At 32.0% G+C, this 24,188-nt stretch overlaps 1 protein-coding gene across 14 annotated transcripts in view; it reads left to right on the plus strand.

The window, feature by feature from the left end:
• The window catches only part of WDFY3 (WD repeat and FYVE domain containing 3), a 269,816-nt gene that overhangs the window by 123,640 nt on the left and 121,988 nt on the right, over positions 1–24,188 (plus strand). For 13 of the 14 annotated variants that reach the window (XM_079153142.1, XM_079153145.1, XM_079153139.1 and 10 more), the window contains 7 exons: positions 5,349–5,510; positions 9,214–9,406; positions 10,604–10,790; positions 11,250–11,416; positions 18,205–18,672; positions 19,566–19,667; positions 22,014–22,207. In XM_079153142.1, the coding sequence (XP_079009268.1) occupies positions 5,349–5,510; positions 9,214–9,406; positions 10,604–10,790; positions 11,250–11,416; positions 18,205–18,672; positions 19,566–19,667; positions 22,014–22,207 (1,473 nt within the window). Of the gene's footprint in view, positions 1–5,348; positions 5,511–9,213; positions 9,407–10,603; positions 10,791–11,249; positions 11,417–18,204; positions 18,673–19,565; positions 19,668–20,540; positions 21,365–22,013; positions 22,208–24,188 lie in introns of those variants that run through there. The other variant, XM_079153141.1, reaches the window with a different exon arrangement.

Below are 24,188 nucleotides of genomic sequence, written 5' to 3' on the forward strand. Positions count from 1 at the left end.
TTCAACTCTACTACAAAGCAATAGTAACAAAAACGGCATGGTATTGGTACCAAAATAGAAAGGTAGATCAATGGTACAGAATAGAGGACACGGCCACAAACCCAAATAAATACAATTTTCTCATACTAGACAAAGGGGCCAAAAATATGCAATGGAGAAAAGATAGCCTCTTCAACAAATGGTGCTGGGAGAATTGGAAATCCATACGCAACAGAATGAAACTAAACCCATATCTCTCACCATGCACGAAACTAAACTCAAAATGGATTAAGGACCTCGGAATCAGACCAGAGACCCTGCAGATTATAGAAGAAAAAGTAGGTCCACATCTTCACCTTGTTGGCTTAGGATCAGACTTCCTTAACAGGACTCCCATAGCACAAGAAATAAAAGCTAGAATCAACCACTGGGATAGATTCAAACTAAAAAGCTTTCTCTCAGCAATGGAAACTATCAGCAATGCGAAGAAAGAGCCTACAGAGTGGGAGAATATCTTTGCCAATCATACTTCAGATAGAGCACTAATCTCCAGAATCTATAAAGAACTCAAAAAACTCTACTCCAAGAATTCAAACAGTCCAGTCAACAAATGGGCTAAGGAAATGAATAGACACTTCACAGAAGAAGATCTACAAGCAATCAACAAACATATGGAAAAATGTTCAACATCTCTAGTAATAAGAGAAATGCAAATCAAAACCACCCTAAGATTCCATCTGACCCCAATTAGAATGGCGATTATCAAGAATACGAGCAACAACAGGTGTTGGCGAGGATGTGGGGAGAAAGGTACACTCATACACTGCTGGTGGGGCTGCAAATTAGTGCAGCCACTCTGGAAAGCAGTGTGGAGATTCCTTAGAAAACTTGGAATGGAACCACCATTTGACCCAGCTATCCCACTCCTTGGCCTATACCCAAAGGACTTAAAATCTGCATACTACAGAAATACAGCCACATCAATGTTCATAGCTGCTCAATTCACAATAGCCAGACTGTGGAACCAACCTAGATGCCCTTCAATTGATGAGTGGATAAAGAAACTGTGGTATATATATACTATGGAATATTACTCAGCCATAAAGAATGATAAAATTATGACATTTGCAGGCAAATGGATGAAATTGGAGAATATCATGCTAAGTGAGATAAGCCAATCTCAAAAAGCCAAAGGACGAATGATATCGCTAATAAGTGGAGGTTGACACATAATGTGGGGGAGGGAAGGGTTAGAGTTAGGGTTAGGGAGGGGGGCAAGTATGGAGGAAGGAACTACTGTATAGAGGGTAAAGAGGGGTGGGAGGGGTGGGGGGAAGGGAAAAAATAACAGAATGAATCAAACAACATTGCTCTATGTAAATTTATGATTACACAAATGGTATGCCTTTACGCCATGTACAAACAGAGAAACAACATGTATCCCATTTGTTTATAATAAAAAAAGAAAAAAAAAAAGATAATATGATAGCCCTTTGTGTTCTTCTAACTCTTTAAAACATTACTTCCAGTTTCTTATAATCTCTGTGACAAGCTTAATTTAGTATTTTATGTACTTTGTTCATGACAAAATACATAACTCAGAAGAGTGTTTTTCATCTTTGTCACAACTCAAAAATCTGATGCCATCTTTACGGCATTCTAGGCAAAGAGTTGGACTACTCATGACTGGAGGCAAGTAGCCTAGGAGCTCTGGGTCCATCAGGCCTAGCCCAACACTTGTATAACCCATGTTAGGGAAACTAGTGTAAAAAAATCACTATTCATCTAAGTCCACTCAGCTGGTAAGTTGTGAATGACATGGAAAATACTTAACTGTTTTTGATATTTATAGAGAATAGGAAATATTGATATATCAGGATAATGGATATTCCCTTCTCAATTAATTTATTATGGAGATTGCTTTTTATTTCCTTAAGATGAATTTTAAGTATCTGACATGGTACATCTTATACATACTCTTTATGAGCCATTTAGACACTTGATTTTTGGTCTTTGATGTTCTTGGAACGAAGGAGATTTATTCATAGGAATATCCAGAGTAGATTACCTATAAAAGTCAGTAACCAATCTTGGACATGTCTGTTGTCCATATTACAATGGCCTTTAAACACCTCACATCATTCAATAAAGGTTACTATGACACACATTACATAGTACAGTGAGTGGTCCCTGCAGAAATAATACATACTTTTTAGTAATGGTATCCTGAAACTAGTCACCAGTCTAAAGTAATTAGCACTTGGAATAGTCTGTTTCTGTTTGTTCACTATGTTTGTTTGTTTGTTTTACTCAGGGAATCAGCATGACCAACTTGTTCTTGTTTTCTTGAACTTTCCACATTTTAGCATACAAAGTTCTGCATCCCAGGAAACCTCTTAGTTCCAGGCAAATAGAAATGGTTGATCACTTTACATAAACTTGAGATAGTCCAGTTTCAGGTATCAGTAACTGTACTGGATGACTAACAGAATTCCAGTTCTATTTCTATTGATTGTGTAAGTGCCTCTATGCTGCTGTATCAGAATTTGGTTTACAGTAACATATCTGTATATGTTATTGAAACTTTAAAATTTAATTTAAATGATTACTATTAAGATTTAATGTTTAATACAGATTTTAATTGTAATATTTCTTAGTTTTATTCATATTTTCTGTATGTTTTATCTTTCCTTCTCATTTGTGAGCAGATCATGTCCTGCCATGATACCTAACAATGGTAGAAACTCAGTTATGTGGATTATCTTAAACATGCACAAATGAATAAACAGCCTTAAAAGTATAAGAAAAGAATTGGGAGAAACCTAATCACAACAATTTTAAATGTTGCCAAATACTACATGGGATGCCAAGTTATACCTTATATCTATCTGTGATAAGATGAAAATTAAAAATTATTGCTTTGCTTAATAGGAAGGGGAAGCTAGTAGCAGTCTTAAGTGGAAAATGATACATTTGAAAGCAAATTTAGTGTTACATTTTGAGCTGCATTTTTTGTTTGAGTGCTGTTTTCTGTTGGCAACAGTGAGATAAAGAGATATGGAAAAATGGTCCTAGCTCAAAATACAGACGACAGAAATGAAACAGAGGAAGATAGTACCATAAAATACAATAATGGCATATGTTTAGTGCTATTAAAATAGAAATGTGAGAGTTGAACTTTTTTAAAAGAAGGATAGGAGAAATGAAAAATTAAGGGAAGTTTGAGACATAGCAGATACTTTAACTAAATGTTGTGGTGGCAAGTGATAGTAAATGGTAGGTAGATAGTGCAGAGGTAGCGTTTTTGAGGCAGAAAATAATATTTGATATTTAGAAAGAGGCTAGTTCTTACACGGTATTGTTCCTGAAGCTCTTTCTCCTCTCGTCCTGTTATTTCATTAATTCAGACACCATCTCGCATGTGTTTTTCTGTTTTAGTTGCTAATTGCCCTTGCCATCTGGCTCTCTATATTTAATTTATGGTCTATACTACCACCAACTGATACCTGAATTCTGGTTCTGCCACTTTTTTATGTAACATTTAATTGGGTGTTCATTGCCAGTAAAATAAAATTCAGACTAAAATGTGAGACTGTTTTCATAGGTTGTTTGCTTATACACATTGTGGATCACTTGATTAACTCTCTAACCTGAAGCAAGGTATATAAATGATGAGCTTCAGTTCCCTCCTTTATAAGATTAGGGTCAGAGGATCTACCTTAGGGTTGACTTGAGGAGTAGTTGAGGTATACCTGTTGAGCAGTGAACACTTAATTGAAGATTAGTTTTTTTGTTGTTGTTGTCGTTTTTTGTGTGTGAGACTTTTCAGGAGTCAGCAATGTGGAACTCTGGTTTCTTAAATGTACCATATGACTTAACTTTCTGTGTGTCTTTAGGTGATCTTCCCTCCTTATTTTAAATTTGTACACTTTTCTGTTTCATTCCAGGCAGTGTTTATCATTTCCCCTTCATGTTAGCCTGTCTACACTGCCATTGTTAGACTTCAGAGGTAGCAGTGACTTACAAATCTAATAGATTTACTAGTAAACTTTGGCTTTCTGAAGGGCAGGGCTGCTTCATCTTTGCATGCCCATCTTCATGCACACAGAAAGACTTACCCTAGGCATTCAATAACTGTTTGATGGGAAACTAAATAAACTAATCAACAGATGATGCCAACCTGTTGGCAAGACTTTGTGTGTGTGTATTAAAACCTTGCCAATTTATTGTATAAACAAGTATAATCTTGGTACCAAAATCAGACAAGGATATCATAATAAAATGTAACTACAAAATTCTCTCATAAATGTAAAATGCCCAATTAGACAAAATACAGTTTTAATAAATCAAGTTTGACAATGTATTAGGAAGTACAGCAAGATAACATGGGTTTTATTTCAAATATGGCTTGATATTTAAAAATCCATTAACAGAATTCATCATATTAAATGAAAACTATGTGTTCATCTCAATATCTGTTAATTTGGCTAGATAATTGTTCATTCAACATCATTTCTGCTCCGTGGTCTCCTGGCTTAGCAGAGGAGAAAGCAAAGGCCCCTACTCCTAGTTAGAACAAGCCAATTAGAAGCATTCACATGAGATTTACAGAGCCCAAGAGAAGGAGAGGCCATTTGCATCTGGAAGCAGCTGCAAATTGAAAGAGAAGCAAACATGAGATTCACAGTGACTTTTTAATACAAAACTGCACCATGGAAAATTTGGATTATTATTGTTTTATGCTTCTTAACAATATTGAACTGTTTACTACACAGAGGTGTAGAATTTTTTCCTTTGAAAAGAAAATGATAAGTATTGAGACATATTTAGGTCAGGGATTATTGTATCTCTCAATTGTCCTTCCAGCTTCAAGAATCTATAAAAAGACTAAAGATAAAAATTATAGTAGTAAACTTTAATATTTTTAATGGTCATATGTCTTTGAATCTGTTATTTTATATAACCATAACATTAGGCTAAGAAGTATGTAACATTCTATCCATTTTATAATAGAGAAATGTGAGGCCCAAGGAAATTAAGTAGTTCCCCAAGTTCATGGTTATTAAGTACCTTTGCCTCAAAATCCTAAAATTTATGTTTTTTGAAACATGCTTATGCTGCTTAACAAATCCAAAATTTAATAATTAATTTACTATATAACAAAAGCCAATCTCAATATTTGATCTAAGCAAATTTGTCCAAATGTTAGAAATTGAGTGTTTCTCAGAAAGGCGTTATTTTGTAATTTTTACATACGTTTAAAACATTATCTTAATAAATACTTTTCTGGCTTAACATTTGTGAATTATTCACCTTTACCAATTACTGTTATGCCTGTCTATTCACTTATTTATTGGTTTGTTTTCCAGAAAACTGTGGACTGCATGACAACGATGTCAGTGCCTTCCACCCTGGTTAAATGTTTATATCTGTTTTTTGACCTTCCACATGTGCCTGAGGCAGTTGGAGGTGCACAGAATGAGCTACCTCTAGCAGAACGTCGAGGACTACTCCAGAAAGTTTTTGTTCAGGTATGAAAGGTGCTATTTGCGTGGCTGTGTCCATAGCTTTATTTAAACTGAAATGGTGCACTCCTGAAGTAGATGCTCTGTTTATTCCAGTTTTTTATAGTATTTTGTTTTGCTTATTATGATTTTATCTTATATAACTATAACGTATTTTAGATCTGCAGAGAGAATGTTGAAATATTCTTTTCAGTATTATTTGAGTGAGGCATTAGCGAATTTGTTCCTCTAAACAGATATTAATATTACATTTGATATACCAATAGCATCTTCATATTGAACTAGCCTAGGGAAAATTTTTTGGTAGTCATATTAAGATTTGGGCAATGTTTCTTAATGTCAAGAAATTATATTCAGTAGCTCTTTATATGCAGGAATTCTCTAGCCTGTAAATATTTCACTTATAAAAGACAGTTTATTTTAGTGGCCCCAGACACCTTCTCTGTTTCCTGCCTTGAGAACTCTTTTCCATTGTTACCATTATTCTTTTTAATAGCATTATGGGTGAAGGCGGGTTTAATGGACTTTGTCTCCTAATGTAGTCATCATGTATGATATTGCTTCTTGGAAGAAAAATTACAGCAAGCAACCTACAAACAATTAGAATGCAGTCTGCCTATGGTTCATTATTATATAGTATAAAAACTCATTTGATACAAAAAGGTAAGTATAAAAACACATTTGATTCAAAAAGATAAATATTGCACAGTTATACTTATACCAGGTATCTAAAGTTGTTAACAATTAGAACAATAACAACAACAACAAAAATAAAAAACTAGAAGAAAAGATAATTGTTCAGAGTATAAAGTTTCAATTTTGCAAGATGAAAAATTTCTAGTGATCTGTTATATAACTGCATGCATATTATTAACACTGCTATACCACAAACTTAAAATGGTTAAGGTTGTAAATTTTATGAGTTTTTTACTATAGTGAAAAGTAAAAAACAACAGTAGTACCTTTCAATCAGTGTCTCTGAAGTTGTGTAAAACGTGAAATGCAGATTTGTCACCTTTAAAATGAAATAGTGATACCTACCTAAATGAATTTTGTGAGGTTTAAATGAGGTATTTCATAAAGCTGTGGTTCTCCACTCAATACATAGTAGACACTTGGGTAAAAGTAAGTCTGATTGCTGTTGCCATGATCATAGAATAGAGAGGACAGTGCATCTGCAGTAGAGAAGGTGGGCCAGGAGTAGATGACAGTGGCATGTCACGCTGGGTTTCAGGAGCCTTTCCTTCATGAATCACTAACTGCTTTGACCAGGTGCTAGTGGTTAAAGGACAGGGGAGAGGGATGCCAACACAGTTTATGGAAGAAACAGACTGGGATTATCAAATAAAATACTAAATACATATTTATTGAACATTTACTTTATTAGATATTTTTTGTGCTTGTGGTTAATATCTCATCGCATCTGCCCCAGAGCTTCAGAGCTTTGGTGTTTTTCCCCCAAATGATCATGTGAGCAAATGGCAGAACAGAGCTAGAACTCAGACTTGTCTGACCCCCCACATCAGATCTAATAAGAAGAGCCATGGAAATAAGTGAAAAAATAGGTGGTATAGGAATGAAACTGCTCGAAGACCTTGTTGATGAATGTGGGCAGATTAGCCTTTGCTGTTTAGAATAGCAGCCGCATTTCATTAAAGCCCTTCTACAGAACTAATTAATGTCTTAGACAGTAAATGGATGCTGCATTTTATGTGTAAGCATAGTGAAGATTTCTTTTAATACCTAAAAAAATTACTGTATTTGATACCACTGGATGCTGATTTGCAATAATGTGGGGCTCATATTAATATTCTGTTATTATTGTATGTTAAGACCAAAAGGAACTCAGAGTATTATTTAAATCAGATCCCTCATTTGAGTTTTGGAAACCAGTGTCCTTGTGCATGAGAGGAGCAGTGCTGAGAACCTCACTGCCCCACTGCCGTCCAGTGCTGCTTTTACTGCATCACTTCTTTTGTTTTAGTGCCTCATCATGGGCTAAATACTACTTTCATCATTTTGTTTAGAAAACCAATTGAGATAAGCTCATTAAGTGTTTTATGATAGATGAAATCCCTGTGTTTGTATTATGTGACAGATGGTTTCCTGGGACCTTACCGGTTGGTACTGTTTCATGCAGGCATTCATTCTTTGTTGATGTGACCAATTACTGCTCTGCCACACTTGATTGGGCTTTGTAGCAGAGCCCCTACAAATAGAAGTGATTAGTGTAGGGGCAGACAGACGAGGAATGTGAAGTAGACTCTTTGCTTTTCTATTTCGTAAAATGAAAGGATTATAGTAGACAATTTTAAGAATCATTTTGCCTATAAAGACTAAGAACCAATTATCTTAGCAGTCAACAGATTCGTGGAATCATTAAATCAGGTTTATTTTTGAGACTAGGGATTTGGCTGGGAAAAATTATTTTACTATTTTGGTTTTGTTTTCTATGTTACAAATTAGAAAAATGACATCTGTCCCTCTACTCACATAAGGCAGAGTCAAAAGCAATGAAGTATTTAATCAACATTAAACCCCTTTGAGCATATACCTGTTTGTTACATTTGATGGTCTGTATTTACATATGGGAAAATATGCACATATGACACATATTTATGGACATCCTATATCTAGCAGCTTGTCTAGGCTTGGGGAACTATTCATATTTACCAATTATATAAATATTTTACTGTTTTCTGAATTTTTTATTCAGAAAAATTTTAGTTTTTGATATTTGGCAGTTATGAACTAGGAAGCTTTTGTATCTAAACGTGTTAATGCAATGAATTTAAAAAAAAAAAAAAGGAAGACCTAGCTTTCTCAGACAAAAAGTGATATTTCAAATACCTCTTTTCCTATTTAGAAATTTTCCTACTGATTTCAAAATATACAAATTTCATGAAGCTCTCTTCTTTAAGAGAATCAACTGATTTCATAATTTTTGTTTTAAAAAATATTTAATTGAGAAGATTTAGCAAAGAAAAAACTTTTCCTGATACTGAACTGGGATTGTAGGGACATCTGTTGAGGACAGAAACCACTGTTGAATTCCCCAGGGAGCAGGTGCTCAATGCTGCAAGCACTTGTGGTGCACGTACAGTGCAACTCATGGTTAAGAAATCAGTTTCATTCTAGAGTTGATGAAATCCACACTTAACAAGGTTTGTGGCAACTAGACACAATATAAAGATACTTCGAAATTAAGATGATTTATATTATTCAAATATACCCTTCTACTTGACAAAATTGAAACGATTTAAAAATATCTGTATTTTCGAGATGTTTTTAATTTCTTATCTCCTTGAGACTATTCTTTTTAGAGAAGAAAATTACATTTCACCTTGTAAACTAAGAACTAAAGAACTAAATTAGAAAGAGAGGGTGTCAAACGTGAAAGGTAGTGGTTTTATCCTGTATTAGACAGAGGTAGGCAAAATTACCATGGTGAAGAAAGGGGATAATAAAGATATTTTTTAAATAAGCTGATATAAGTAGATTTGGTTACTGTTTTAACATAACACACTTCTAAACTTCAGATGTCTTTTTTAATGTTGCCAGTGAGCGCTAATCATTGTGGTTTTAATGATATTGTGCAACACTTACCCTGAATTTTTTAGTAATGTTTGAGATCATGTCCTTTTCTAGCTTTTCCCTTTCCTCACCTATTTATTTACTGTATGCACTCTTGTTTTGTTTTGTCTTTTAGATCTTAGTGAAACTCTGCAGCTTTGTTTCTCCAGCGGAGGAGCTGGCTCAGAAAGATGATCTCCAGCTTTTATTCAGTGCAATAACCTCTTGGTGCCCTCCCTATAATTTGCCTTGGAGGAAGAGTGCTGGAGAAGTCCTTATGACCATATCCCGCCATGGTCTTAGTGTCAATGTAGTCAAGTATATTCATGGTGAATATCTCTATATATTCATTGCGAGTTTTCTGAATCTCTTCTATTTTTCTTCATTTGATGACAGATTTTTAAAATTATCTCTCAATGATCCAAAAATTGGCCTCTAAATTAAAAAATAAATTTTCTAGGAGAAAATTATTTTTAAATTTGTGGAACACTTCAAAAGTAAGAAATTCTCATTTGTTCTGTATGATAGATATTCTCAAGAGTTAAAATTATTTTTCATCATTGTGTAAATTTCAATCATCCAAGGTAAGTCCTGTGTCATACCCTATTCTTCTCTCTTTTGTTACTGAAAAAAGAGTGAGTATGCTATTGTTACCAGTCTTTGTGAATCTGTTTCATATATAACCTGTAGTAATCTCTCTGATACAAAATAGAATTAAGTGAATTCTTTATCACTAAGGAGAAATTTATGTGCTTAATTCATATATTCAACTATTCTTTAAAATGTCTAAAGAGAGAATTTCTACAGTGTCTTAAGTTATTCACTTTTTAAATATATATTATTGCCCTGAAACTCTTTCAAAATAATACAACTATTTGTTCACTTGTAATATTAAATGATAAATGTGAAAACTAATATTTAATACATGAATTAGTCATTAAATGTTCCTTCCTTTTATGCTTGTGTTGCTCTTAGCTTTTTATATGTGACACTAGATCCTTAAAGTCAGTGATGGGATACAACTGTACTTTAAGCTAACAACATATAGTATAATCATAATTTTGAAAATTTTATTTCCTAAAACATTTAAGATATCTATCCCTTAAATCTGTATTGGTGTATGTTCAATTTTATTTGAATGTTAAATAATTAATGGATTTTTCCTTCTTAAACTTTGAAGATACTTTTAAATTTTTTTCAGCCTGTTACTGTATCAACAGAAAAAATCAAAAAATTTATCAGTAGCCAATCATTTTGTTTGATGATAAACATTAAAGTATGATGTGAGAACTATAATAAAATCAATTCTTTCTAGCACATTCCTATATAACCCTTTGTTATCTACTTTAGAAGGAGAATTTTACAATGAATTTGAATCATATGTTTAGTTTTTGAAGGTGTAACATTTATCTCATAGTGTTTTACAGATTCATTAAAATTTAATGTTTCATTAAACACCAGGTAAGATTGAAGAAAATTTTCTTGGGCAGCGGACATAATACATATTTATTTCTTTATTCTTACAGAAAAAGAATGTTTATCTACTTGTGTTCAGAATATGCAGCAATCAGATGACCTATCTCCCCTAGAAATTGTCGAAATGTTTGCTGGGCTTTCTTGTTTTCTCAAAGACTCCAGTGATGTTTCTCAAACACTTCTGGATGATTTTCGGATATGGCAAGGATATAATTTTCTTTGTGATCTCTTGCTTAGGTAAAACCCCACAATTTAAGAATATATTTTCAACATTTACTCAGGTTTTTTTTTTTTTTATTGAAATCAAAGTAAACAATGGGATTTGTGATTATAGGAAAATGAAACATTTATTAATTATATATTCTGGTGTCCTTTAGGCTTTACTCCCTTCTTTTTACTCTATTCTGACAACAGAGTCGAAGAAGTGAAGTTAGAGTAAAAATTGTCAAATGCAGAACACAGATATGAAAGCTGAATTTAGATACAAAGAATAAAACTACTCTTTAGTAACTGAGGGAAATATGTCTTTTAATACAATTCATAAATTTTTAAAGTATGTTTTTATATAGGAAAAATTGCAAAAGAAAACTCAGAGTATTTTCTAGTTTTGTTTACTAAATCTGAAAATGCTTTCTGTAATTAACTTTGAGGATACAACAAAACAAAAAAAATTTGCTAAAATAATACTTTTTCTAGATTGGAACAAGCAAAAGAGGCAGAATCCAAAGATGCCTTGAAAGATCTGGTTAATCTGATAACTTCCCTAACAACATATGGTGTCAGTGAACTCAAACCAGCTGGTATTACCACAGGAGCACCCTTTTTATTGCCTGGGTTTGCAGTACCTCAGCCTGCAGGCAAAGGTGAGTTTTAATTTTCTCCCCATTTTTAGCAACTTAGAGAAGTAGAAAAGGAGTGAATTTGTCTTATTTTACTTCTTATATTATCTGCATAAAAGTAATTTATTGTTTCCCATTGAAGTTTGTATGTGAAGTCTAGATAAAAATTTCTTGAGTCTCTTGAGCAAATTAAATACTTAAAAATAATATTGTAAAAACATAAAACTAAATAAAGAGTTTTATATTAGGTATTTCATTTTAACCTTCAAACAGTTTCATATACTTCGCACACTTCTTTTGAATGCATTTCTGCCATGCTTGTGTGTGGAACTTAAATCCACACTCTATAATTTATTTTTTTCAAGTCTTTTTTAAATATATATGTATTTTTAGTTATGGATGAACCTTTATTTTTATTTATTTTTATGTGGTACCTCACACATGCTAGGCAAGTGCTCTGCCAGTGAGCCACACCCCAGCCTACTGTCTATAATTTCTGCCAGATATCTACAAAAAGTATGAGTTATAAATGCTTATATTTCATTTAAAGCTAAGTAAATCTAAGTAAAAGAAGTTTCACAATATCTCATTGAGGTCAGAGAATAAATTTTATAGTCCAGATTTTCTAACATTTGGAACATCATCTAAATGATACTTCACTAAGAAAAACTTATTCCATAGTTAATAACCTTTCATTACATAAGAATACCATCTAGTTTTATTGTTAATTTCTTTAATGCCCACTAACCATTCCAAAAGAATTTGAACCTGGAGACCTCTAATACTTTCACATGATTTGTTACTTACTGGAATATTCAATAGGATCATGATATTTTTATGTAAGATTTAACCAAAAATAACATATCTGGTTGGTGATGTAAGATTCACAGTACAGTCTGTTTATTTTATGACATAGAAGTCAACAGTTATAAACTTTATAGTCATGAGAATATATAAAGCCATCAAACTGATATGCTGTACCCTCAATGCATGGGTTATTTAGATCCTTTTAAAGGAGTCTCTGAAATAAGTTGTTTTTCATGTTTTATTGAGTGATTCAAGGTTTCCTTTTTAATATAATGAAAAAATACTAGTGTCTCAAAATAATTTACAGGCTTCAATTTCAGTATTCCATTTAAGTCTTTCTATGAGTTAATATAAAAATTGTTCAACAGTATAATTCTTTTTCATACTTTGTTATTGTTTCATTTGGTTGATTAATCTGATCTTGATAATGACATAATAGATAATTATCAAGTATAATTTTGTAATATCAGAATTAATGTTGTAAAATTAATATTTTGTATAATGTCATTGTTTGGTTTTGTCTCATTTATAATAGGGATCATAATTATATATCCTAGCACCTCCTGGGGTTTTTGTGAGAATCCAATGTCATAGTGACTTTCCAAACCTCAATTTCTTCTTCAGAAAAATTGAGCTAGTATTCTGTAAAATGGATAGATCATACAACATCATTTTGAGTTTCCTGTATAACTCAAAATTATCTATTTCCCATGACCATTTGTAGGGTTGATATAGGAACCGAAGGAGAGTTGTACTCCATATAGGTGGAATATAAAGTATGTCGTCTTTTTTTTTTTTTTTTTGTCAACAGTATTGAAGTATAATTTGGGCACATTGAAATCTTTCCATTTAAATGTTGAATTTGATTAGTTCTGACAAATTTATTATGATTGTGTAATTACCACCATAATCATGATACGGAATATTTCTATCCTTCTGAAAAAGTTTTGTGTTCCCCTTACAATCAGTCCTCTGCACCCCACTGCTTGCCTAATCACTCATCTGCTTTGGTTTTGCCCATTAAAGAGTTTTATAAACTGGAATCATATATAGTATGTAGTTTTTTGTATCTGGACTCTTTTACTTAGAGTAATGCTTTTGACATTCATCCATGTTATTGCATGCATTCATAAGTGTGATTCTCTTGAAGGCTAGATAGTTTTTCATGGAAATCCCACAGTTTGAATAATCCATTTGCCAGCTGATGTCTCTCATGAGTAAAGCTACTGTGGACATTCATATAAAACTTTGTATTCATTTCTTTTGGACAGATTTTGAGCACTGGGATTACTGGGTCATATAGTGTATGTATGTTTACCTTTTTTGATATGTTTGTCAAAATGTTTTTCAAAGTGAATGTCCCATTTTGTATTCCCATCAGCAATGTATGTAAATTCTAGTTGCTTGACGTTTTTGACAACAACTGGTATTGTTAGTTTTTTTTTTCTTTTTATAGGTATTTTTTATTAATTTTCATTTTGTAAATGATGAGAAAGTTGAGTGTCTTTTCATGTGGTTAGTTGACATCTGTATCTCTCCATGTTTTCATATCTCTTGTGCACATTGTTTGATAGTGTCATTTATTTTATTGTAGTACTAAGAGATTTTTAGTCTGGATAAGTCCTTTGTCAGTCCTATATTCTTTAATATGTATTTTGTTGGTATGTTCTCTTAGTCTTGCCTTTTCTTCTTTCAACATAATCTTTTGAAAAACATATATTTTTTCATTTTGATGCCATCAAATTTTATTTTTAAAATATTTTTCTTCAAATTGTTGCACAGAGTTGAAAGTGAGTAATGGTTTATTCATTTATTTTTATTCCATGTGGATATCTAAATATACCGGGACCCTTTGTTGAAAAGACCTTGTATGACCATTATATCTGGGACTCTTCTGAGTTCTATTTAATTGATCTGTGTTTGCTTAAGCCAATATTACATTGTTGATTACGTTAGCTTAAAATCAGGTCATTTTAATTGTCTACTTTTGTTCTTCCTTTAAAAATCATTTTGGTTGTTGTATGTCCTTTGAACTTCTATATATATATTTGTTATTTCAATTATTGAAAAAAAAATCCTGCTGAGATGTTGGTTGGGAGGATATTGAACCTTGATCCAGATGAGGAGACTTGACATGCTAATTGTATTGATTCCTATAACCTGTGAATATGAGCTGGCTCTTCCTTTATTTTGGCCTTATTTTCTGTTAGCAATGTTTTGTGGTTTTGATTATATAGGAATTTCAGTTCCTTTGTTAAAATTATCCTTAAAGGTAATTTCATGAAAGAAATTGCTTCCTTCGTTTCATTTTGGATTACTTGTTGCTGAATTATAGAAATACAAATAATTTTTAAAATATTAACCTTTTTTTTAGTTTACTTTGTTAAACCTGCTTATTAGTTTTACTATGGTGTGTGTGTGTGTGTGTGTGTTCATGATATGATCTTTAGAAATCTTGTTTGGATTAAAGATTGTAGTCTATTGTATAGAAAAGGAAGTGAGGAAAGTCAATTGTAATGATGTCATGTATTCCATTGATAGAATGAGGCAATGATATTCCTTTACAAATAATAATTCTTTTGCTTGGACTGTTGATAAAATGGACTTTGTATGTTTAAAGTATTTAATTTTTCATGTTTCCTTATTACTGATTATTTGTTCTCAGTGCTTTAGGAACATAGTCCTTGATTTCATTGGTTTCCGTTTAATCATCTATGAAAAATTATTCTTGTCAATGAATTTTTACCAATTCATTAATACAACCATAATAAGGAAGGAAACATGAAATATGTACCTTATGTTGCTGTTATTCATAGATGTTTGTCCACCTTATTTTTAGTGCTGATTTTAGATCAAATAAAATAGTATTGAAATGTAAAATTTAAAAGTAACATCATGTATGAAACTATTCATTTGTGTGTATATATATGGTTATAGCTTAAAAATTACTTCTGTTTTGTATGGTAAGAGCTTTTAAAAAACTTTCCATCTTTGTTAGCAGAGAGATTTCCCAAAGAAGTAAAGGATAGTAGTCTTTTCAATGTGAAATTATTCATTTGGTTATATACCAACATCATGTGGTTTTTTTCTCTTACCTATTCTATAAGTTTGTATGAATTTGAGCTCTATAACTCCTAGCTCTCTATAGTTTCCAAATTTGTTCCTGAAAACAAAGTGTTTTAGTGTATTTTTCATAGAGAAATATCTCTTTCTTAAAACAAACCAAAATACCTATCTTTTTCTGAACTCTGTGCCTTTACCTTATAAAGGAAGTTTTCTCATACTAATTCAGGCAGCACTAATATAAGAGGATAATATATTTTCCCTTGTATGCATTTTTGTTTAATCTGTTAACTGAAGTGCTATGCAGCCTTCATCATGGGCTTTTTTGAAGATAAGATGGTGTGCTCTGTCTGTGCTAGATGTAAGCACATCCAGGGCTAAAGTTCCCTGGCACCTGGGAGTATAACCTGATAGCTGGTTTACCACTGGTCTAATTGGTTACTCACATGTGTGGTTTAGTCATTGTTTTCTGTCTACACTTGAACATGTGTTGATTTCCTCCCTTCTTTACCTTGGCCTTACCTGCCAATTCTTTAGTTTAGTCCCTGTAGAGTACTCTCCTGGATCTCCATGGGTGGCTTTTCCTGTTCTCTTTTCCATTCATCTCTCCTCTTCAGATCCATCTTCTGCAGTGTTGCATAGAATCTAACTCTGGTGATGTAGAGTCTAATTAATAATATTAAATCTCTATTTATTGAATAAGCCCTTGAATTTTTTATTTAGACTTTTGTTTTTATTTCATTTTACTTGTGCCTGTATTATGTAGGCTTCTTTTTCTAACTTTGTTACATTTTTCATTAGATCTTAAAATAGGGATGCTCTATTCTTTGTTATCTATGCAGGTATACTTCTAAACCTTAACTCATTTCTTTTGTTCTGCTTGTGTAGACTTGAGAGCAATGAGTGGTGATTGTCATCCTTTAGAATGATTTCCTCACTTTCTTTTAGCTATTTGTGTGCCACACTGAAGTCAGTGCAAGCTTTGAAACGTAAGCAACATATAGCTGTTCAGCTAAAATTCTAGAACTTTTATGTGCCAGTATCTAAGAAATATACTTGTTTCATATATAGGGTAATCTTCTATTTTTAAGGTTTGATTAGTATCCCCCTTTCCTAATTGAATATTTGAGGAATTAAATGAGTATGACAGTCTTAAATAACCTCTCATTAGCATTCAAAATACAAAATATTTCAAATTTGTAAGCCATTTATTTTAATATTAGCATTCAGACATTCCTTTAGTTACTTTTTCCTGATAGAAAGCTAAACTAACAGATTCTGTTAATTTCCATTATGCATAGATTTTTAAAATTGAAATAATGTTATATGGGTAAGCAAAATATTTTTTGCTATATTAGTCACAAGAAATGATTGAGATTTGCATGCAGTAAAAGACTGGGTGATTATTTAGTTGGTTAAAATGCTCTGCCATGGAAATCAGTCTCAATATTCATTGGTTATTTACTAGGATTAACCTATTTTAGCTAATAATGGCCCCTGTATGAATGAGTAATAAGTAAAATTAAGAATGGATCAGAGCACATTCATTATTAGTGAGCCAAAGGCCCTGCTGACCACTGTGTTTCTGAGGTTATCTTTGTATGTGAAGATTAGCACATTTTGCATTTGACTTGGGTTTATGTGTGCATTGTTTAAACAACTTGTTTCTCTTAGTAAGGGACAATTTGTCCTTATAATTGGTTATGAATATGCCTATTTTTTGTGAGTGATAATGATCAAACTTGGGAAAATCCAGTTTTCCAAAATTACCCTCAATTTAGCTCTCTAACTTTTCTTTGGAGTGAGGATTCATATCAACACTTTACTGAAATGTGTACAGTATTGATTAGAGTTCATCTTTAACTTGTCAATTTTTTCTCACATATAGTCAGGCTTTTATTTTTATATGCTTATCAGTCTGTCTAAGCTTGGTTTTTGATTACCTACAAGTAATAAAAAATTAAAATAGCTTCAAAAGAATAAACACTGTTAGTAAGGAATTAAAAATAAATCTTTGGTATTTGCCATACATAGAATAAATTCATGTCATAAATGAGAATTGACAGAATATGGATTGAAGATTTTTATAATTCTTTTTATTTTTCAGAAGTGTCCATGCCAGGAATTCTAAGCAATCTTTCTGATCACTTTCACATTTTTCCTAAATTCTATGTTTACCCTATTTCTAAAAACCAGCTTTTTCTGTAAGAATCTGTTATTTTTCATCACTCTTGCAAATGTTCTCTTAATAGTTATGGACCTGGGAGCAACTTTTAAAGGCAAACACTTGTTTTCATGTGCCTCAAATATAAATTTCTATGTTAATTTCTTTATAAATATTGACACTGATTTGCCTCACAAGAAACAAGGTTTTAATCTTTTTCCAGCTGATATGTTTGAAAATCAAAGATTTAAAAATATAACTGGCAACTGGCTATAAATCACTTTAACAAACATTTATGTAATTGCAGTTTTCATTTAAAAAATTTCCAAATTAAAATTTGTGAAAATTATAGTGTTGTAAATGTAATGGGGAAATTGAAACTGTTCTTATATCAATATCAACCTTATATATCATATCATATCAACCAATATGTTCTTATATCTTATATCAAACTGTGACACCACCATATATTTTCAAAGTCAGAAGCCTGGATCTCTACAATATGGTTTTATTCTCTCTAAAGTAATCCAGTTTTCAACTTCTGCTAATCTTGAATTGAAATATTCATAATAATGCTTTAAAGGTTTAATCAATGTTATTTATTTTAAATTAAATTATTTAAGCCATTGTAGAAAAATAAGACCTTTTGTGAAAATAGGATATGTTCTTAGTAAATAGTACATAGATGTTAAAATTTATGTTGTGTTTAAACAGATTAATTGGCCATGGCTAAAATATCACATATCACCTACTATTTTGTTCTTGTTTTCTGTTTTAGGTCACAGTGTGAGAAACATCCAGGCCTTTGCAGTTCTTCAGAATGCATTTTTAAAAGCAAAAACCAACTTCCTTGCCCAAATCATCCTTGATGCCATCACAAATATTTACATGGCTGACAGTGCCAATTATTTCATCTTAGAGTCACAGCACACACTGTCACAGTTTGCAGAGAAGATTTCTAAACTCCCAGAAGTACAAAACAAATACTTTGAGATGCTGGAGTTTGTCGTTTTTAGCTTAAATTATATTCCGTGTAAAGAACTTATTAGTGTTAGTATCCTCTTAAAATCTAGTTCTTCTTACCATTGTAGCATTATTGCAATGAAAACTCTTCTTAAGTTTACAAGACATGACTACATATTTAAAGATGTGTTCAGGGAGGTGGGCCTTCTGGAGGTCATGGTAAACCTTCTGCATAAATATGCTGCCCTCTTGAAGGATCCAACCCAGGCACCAGATGAACAAGGTAAAGCCTTTTCCATAACTTTGTTCTTATTTGACAAAGGAATTTAGGAAAATTGTTTTTTGCTGTGTCTTACATTTAATTATTGATTTGAATGACTTCCTGATGTGTATTCTTATGACATTCTAGTGAGTACTTCCCAAAATTAACTGTTCAGTTCAATTTCTGTTAGAGAATTGGGATCCCAGAATTATGTCACTGTAGTGGAGGACAGTTTAAAAGTAAATGAAAACTGAGGAGAAGCATCTATGATTGATATAACTAGTATATATTACCTTCTGCTTCTAAGAGAATTTTTTAAAACTTCTAGAAATAATTGGAATTATTAATTAGAATTAAGCATAATTAAATATGTTGTAGATATTTCAAAATATTTTTATTAATTATAGGGAGCAAATATGCCTTTTTCTGATGTTATATATATACACATATATGTAACATGTATATATATAGATGTGCATATGCTATACTTGTATACATGTGATAAAGCTATAGTAGTACTTCACAATTAGTATTAAATGTGAATTAATACAAGTTGAATAGGTCACACTATTATTAAACTTTCCTTTTTGATATGTTAAAGTCTAGCCTTCTCCTATTGACCTCCTTGATTAGAACCCCCATGAGAAAGATACATTTAAAGTTAGTATTTTTAAGATTTGTTAGGTAATTGTAACTTTATAGCCACACCAAGATAAACTCTTTTAGGGTTGATTTCTATCCTGCTTTTGGTAAATTTTGGATACATGTAACATTTTAAAGTTGTTTTATATTGGTTGTTTCACTGGAAAGTGAATGTTAAAGAAATATTAAAAGGAATTATTAATATAAAACTGAATCAAGAAGAAATAAGCCTGTCACTTTTGTGATTTAGATCTTTGAACTTTTTTTCATAGGGGACTCAAGAAATAATAGTTCCGTTGAAGACCAAAAACACCTGGCTCTGTTAGTTATGGAGACTTTGACAGTGCTTCTTCAAGGCTCAAACACAAATGCAGGTAATTAGAAGAACCACAAGCAAACTTGACTCTGGTTACTTCTTCTCCAGTGTTTTTTGCTACTGAATGCTTTTATTACTTAGAGGAAAAACCATTAATTCAATGATGGTACAATCATATCCCTAAAAATGTAATACTTTTAATTGTTAAAAGCACATTAATATTAAAATATATGACATTATTACAATTTCAAAATGTATTAAATTGCCTTTTATGTTGTACATTGTGTTCTAAGTAGTCCTTTTAAAATTTTTACTTACATATGTACTCTTGTGCAAATATTTTGCTTATTTAAATTTTTTTCCAAAATATTTGCTTCACATGATAGTTTTCTTAAACTTTTAGTAATACAAATATTTTAGTCAGCTAGACCTGATGAAAACAGTGTAGAGGAGGAAAAGTTTATTTGGGGCTCACAGTTTCAGAGGTGTCAGTCCACCATTAGCTGAATCCATCCATAGCTCTGCATCAGAAGTGGGGCAGAACATTATTGCAAAAGGGCATAGCAGAGGAAGGCAGCTTAAGACATGATAACCAGGAGGCAGAGAGGGAGGGACAAAATACAAAAACCAAAGGCACATGCCCAATGACCTACCTTCATCTGGCCATACCCTACCTGCCTACAGTTACCATCTAGTTAATCTCTATCAGTGGATTAATACATTGATTAGGTTAAGACTCTCATTGCCCAATTATTTCACCTCTGAACTTTCTTATATAGTCTCATACATGAACTTCAGGGGAACACCTCATTACAGACCATAAAAAAGTAGAGTATTATAATGGTACAACTTTTGGAAATTGTCAACATGATTCTTTAATAAAACTTAATCTTTCTCAGATAAAAGATTTTATTAAATATTTTGCCTTATCTTTGGTCTCAATGTTTCTTCAATTCTTTTCTCTATATAATTAATAGACAGCCCAGCTGTATTTATAAAATATGATTCTTGCTTTTAAAAACAAGATTATTTGAAATTTTAGTTAACTTCAAAGAACTTTCAGGCAATAAGGTCAATATAGCCTGAGAGGCATCATTGCAGGGAGGTGTGTTGGCCTGGGCTTGAATCATAGAGACCTTTTCAGGACATGCTGAGGATATTGTATTGTATTATATTGTATTGTTTTGTAAGATACCAGTCAATAGGTGAATGAATTAAAAAAGCGTAGTATATATACAGAATAGAGTTTCACTCAGCCATAAAGAAAAATGAATTTATGACATTTGCCAGTAAATGGTTGGAAATGGAGATATCAGGCTAAATAAATAAATAAATAAATCAGACTCAGAAAATCAAGGGTCTGATGTTTTCTCTCATATGCAAAAGATAGAGCAAAATAAGGGCAAAAGGGGAATTAGGATCAGACATCAGAAAGGTATAGGAAAGATGAGTGAAATAGAAGAAGGAGATCTAGAAGGAGGGAGGAGGAACAGGAAAGGGAGAAAATCAGAATGAACTTAACAAAATCATGATACTTGCATATGTAAGTATACCACAGGGAATTCCATCTTTGTGTAATCATAGACAGTATCAATCAAAAATAAAGAAGTGAAAGAGGGGAAACATAAAGAGTAGAATTAGTTGGAAGAAATGCTAATTAGTGATTTATGTCACGTGGTCCTTTTGTTTTTTATTCGAAGATGACATTTGATGTGAGAACAGTATCATTTGTGAACAGAAGTACATGCTATAGAGGTAGGCACTGTAGATATAAGTATTGCGTGGTCACTTACTAGCTGTATCATTTTGGACTTCTGTATAATAGGAGATGAGAATTAAATAGAGAAATGAATAAATTTATCTAAATGCTTTGGAATAAGACAGTGACTGATATTTTCTATTATAGAATTTTTTCCCTTTTTTTTTTTTTTTTTCTTCTTTTTCTTTTTTTGTTCTTGTGCTCTGACTCACAAAAGTTTGGTTCCTTATAATTTTTCCCATGGTAATTTATTCCATTCTTGCTACTGTTTTGAAAGCCAGTTCAGTTTAAATCTCACTTATATTGAGTATATTCATCTGAAAACCTTCTATATAAATTTATTTCAGTGTTGGGTTTCCTGATATCTACCTATGAAATTCCAAATATTTTAGATCTGGAGAATTTGGACATGGTGAACATGTCAGGGAATTAATCTTGCATTAGGAGTCTAGAGAAAATGTGTATATATATTTGCCAATATTCTGAGGTGTAATTTTTGCATTGTAATTTAAAAGGCAAAATAGCTGGGTAGGTTTTACTTGGATTCTTTTGAATTATTTTACTAATGAAAAACATTGAATTTTAATTTAGACTCGTCTCAAGATGTTTTAAGTTATCCAGTGCTGTATTTTTTCTCCCTTCAAGGAATTTTCCGAGAGTTTGGGGGAGCAAGATGTGCGCACAATATAGTAAAGTACCCTCAATGCCGGCAGCATGCCTTGATGACTATCCAGCAGCTGGTGCTCTCTCCAAACGGGGACGATGACATGGGCACTCTCCTGGGGTTAATGCATTCAGCTCCACCCACAGAACTGCAGTTAAAGACTGACATTTTAAGGGTAGGTTTGATAAGCATGTGTCTATTGTCTTCCTACTAAAATCTGTGGTTATTTTGAAATGACTAAGTTAGAGATAGGGAAATTTCAAAATTCAAAGTATCAAAAAAAATCCTCACAACTTTGTATACATTAAAGATTTGGAAAACTGGTCATTCATGTCTTTCAGTATATATTTATTGCTACTAAATCTTGCAGTAGTTATCTTGGCTTATAGAAATTATTTTAAATTAAAAAGTGTATCAGTCAGGTATAGCACGGTAATAAACATAAAATACATATATTCCCTATTCATTTGAAATCATTCAGTGTTAAACATGATGAAATAAAATGTTTCACATGACATTGTATGTCACAAATGTGTATGTATATTTATGGACATATATATAAATAATGGATATTCTAGTAAATATCAAACTGTATATTAGAAGTTTTATATAGACTTTTATCATTTTATTCCTTAACAATCCTATAAAGTAAATAGTGTCCTATTTAGCAGATCAGAAAACTTATGCTGGAGGGTTTCTATAACTTGGAAATGGTTATATGACTAACTTTTAAGCACTAAAGATTTCAGTACCCACATTTTTTCTACAACATCATTATGCAAAGATTTGCATACAAATATTCTCTCACATTACTGTTATTACTGGCATGTCAACAAAAGAAGTTTTTAGACTCACACTAAAATTAAATATTTCACTTTTGATTTATGTACAAGTGAATTTAGTAATGCAAGTAAGGTATAATAGATAAGAGTATTAAATAACATACAAAACAAATTTTCCTCTTACTAGAAATCAGTGTAATTGTAACAACAGCTAACTTTTATTAACTGCTTCTTATAGGTCAAGTACTATTTTGTACATTTACATGCTTCTATTTATTTAATCCTCATATTAAAAATAGGTATTATTAGTATTTCTGTTTCATTATAGATTATAAACTAACTCACAGACTGGTTAAACAACTTACCCGAGTGTATATGTCTAATAGGCAGAGCAACCAAGATCTGGACTCATGTAGTTTCTTTACAGAGTTGTGCTTTTAACTTCTGTGATGTGAATAATAATAATTTTAATCAAAAGAGACATAGCCTTTCTTTGCTAGAAACCTGCCCTGTGTTTAAATAACATCTGAATAAACTGAGAGAAATCCATTAAAGTTTACATTCTTTCATTTGTTTATAGATGCATGGTTTCTAAATACCATTTTCCATTTCTAAATACCATTTTCCATTATAAGGAACCCGGGCTCCTTAAAGAAATGGTTGATTATTAGGCTGGGGAAGAAAAAGAAACAAAATGAATTTACAACATTTCATTTAGCCAAAAAGTAGGGAAGAGATCAAAGTGAATAAGAAAGCAAATAAATGAATAAATAAATAGAAGCAAACATGTAAATGGAGGACAAGGAACAGCTCTTATTTACAGTCAAAAGGTAGATAATCTCCATTTGCAAGCTGTCATAATAATTGACTCAGGTAAAAATCATCTCTGACTGCTAAAGACAGAAGATGAAAGTCTGAGGATTAACAGTTTTATTTATTTTTTAACGTAGTCTCAAATTCTGCTGTCAAAAATTTCAGTGGACTCTTCTTTTTAAGCAAATGATCAATGTTAATTTTGCCACTGATGGTACAAATGAATAGCACGTGCCTCCTGATAGGAAGCCCTGAGGAGTTTTAACATCACTTTTTTGTTTTCTCCTGCCAAAAATGTATGATTGGAATTTGATTATTAGAAAAAACATCAGGTAGGTCCAAACTGGGAGGCTTTCCAAAATGTCTATTCTATATTCTTCCAAAGTGAAATAGAAAAATGGCCCAGAAACTGTTCTTGAGTAAAGAGGGTAATGTGACTCCTCCATGCAGCAAATGATCATCTTGAATTTTCGTCTGCCATTAAGGGTGTTATTGGGATTTGGCAAAAAACACTATTAGGTCTGTGGATTAGATAATTGTATTGTTTCAGTGTGCCATTAT

The sequence above is a fragment of the Sciurus vulgaris genome (genome assembly GCF_902686455.1).
Source record: "Sciurus vulgaris genome assembly, chromosome: 9".
Classification (NCBI taxonomy): Eukaryota; Metazoa; Chordata; class Mammalia; order Rodentia; family Sciuridae; genus Sciurus; species Sciurus vulgaris.